Source organism: Neophocaena asiaeorientalis, unplaced genomic scaffold (genome assembly GCF_003031525.2).
Source record: "Neophocaena asiaeorientalis asiaeorientalis breed wild unplaced genomic scaffold, Neophocaena_asiaeorientalis_V1.1 scaffold543, whole genome shotgun sequence".
In the NCBI taxonomy this organism is placed as follows: Eukaryota; Metazoa; Chordata; class Mammalia; order Artiodactyla; family Phocoenidae; genus Neophocaena; species Neophocaena asiaeorientalis.
The window spans coordinates 337,712-338,688 of NW_020173671.1; the positions used below are offsets into that span (position 1 = coordinate 337,712).

The following is a 977-nucleotide window of genomic DNA, read 5'->3' on the forward strand; positions in this document are numbered from 1 at the left end:
CCGCCCCGAGTCCAGTTGCAACCCCGTGCCATCTTTTTTCCCTCTCCCTTCCCTTGGCCTTAGCGTCCTGCAGGTGGGAAACCCTGGCCTGGAGTCTTGTGAGGGGGAGGGGCACGGGTGTGGTGTGGTGGACTTTGCCCCTTCGCTGGGCGAAGCGAAGCCTGGGTCACTTTTCCCTAGACTGGCGCAGAAGAGCTTTTCCTGCAAGACCCCCGTCCCTCCTGGAAAGAGCCTCCCAGCAGTCTTTTTACTTTCCCACCTGCTGCATTACCAAGTGTCTCATTGCCCCCGCCCCCATATTGAGTTGAAGTGGGAGTGGTTGCCAGATAGCTACCTCCCAGGAGGCATACTGTGGTATACTGCTGTGTGGTATACTGCTGGATACCAGCTCAGCCCTGACCTTAATTAATGGCACCCCACCCCCAGCCCCAACAGTGAGGAAAAGGGTCAAGAAACTGTATTAGACTGAAAAGTCAGGGCCTTTATTCTGTGTAGGTGCGTGGATTTCTGTCTCTTGAAGGAAGGGGACTCAGTTGATAGCTATGGCTGCCCTTCTTTATTAAGTCGTGGGATTGGTTATCGTATTGCAAAAAATTGGTTTCTCTTTTTGTGTACCTTAGGGCTTGGGCTGTCAGATCAGACCTGGATTCCATTCCCAGCTCTGCCACTTAGTGGCTGTAGAGACTTGGAAAGGTCACAACCTCCCAGTGCCTCATATTCTTAATCTGGAAAATTGAAATATTAATACCTACCTTCTAGGCAGTTGATAGGGAAAAAAATGAGATAATTTATGCAAAGCACTTAGCACAGTGCCTGGCACAGAATGAACACTGAATGAATGCTTGTTATGAAATGCTTATTATTGTTAAATGCTGTTATTATTTTTATTATTATGGTTGGTAGGCCTGCTTCAAACTGGCCAAGACCTTAGGAGTTCTCCAGGGAGGAGTGGAGAGTTTGTGCTAATTTGGTAGGGG

The 977-nt window shown here is 48.8% G+C and overlaps 2 protein-coding genes across 2 annotated transcripts in view; both read left to right on the forward strand.

The window, feature by feature from the left end:
* The window catches only part of LOC112401882 (uncharacterized), a 3,516-nt gene extending 2,560 nt beyond the window's left edge, over nt 1-956 (forward strand). Inside the window, exon 5 of the mRNA XM_024748409.1 lies at nt 14-956. Within this exon, the coding sequence (XP_024604177.1) occupies nt 14-409 (396 nt within the window). The 3' untranslated portion in view covers nt 410-956. The remainder of the gene's footprint in view (nt 1-13) is intronic.
* The window catches only part of KDM6B (lysine demethylase 6B), a 20,167-nt gene that overhangs the window by 2,773 nt on the left and 16,417 nt on the right, over nt 1-977 (forward strand).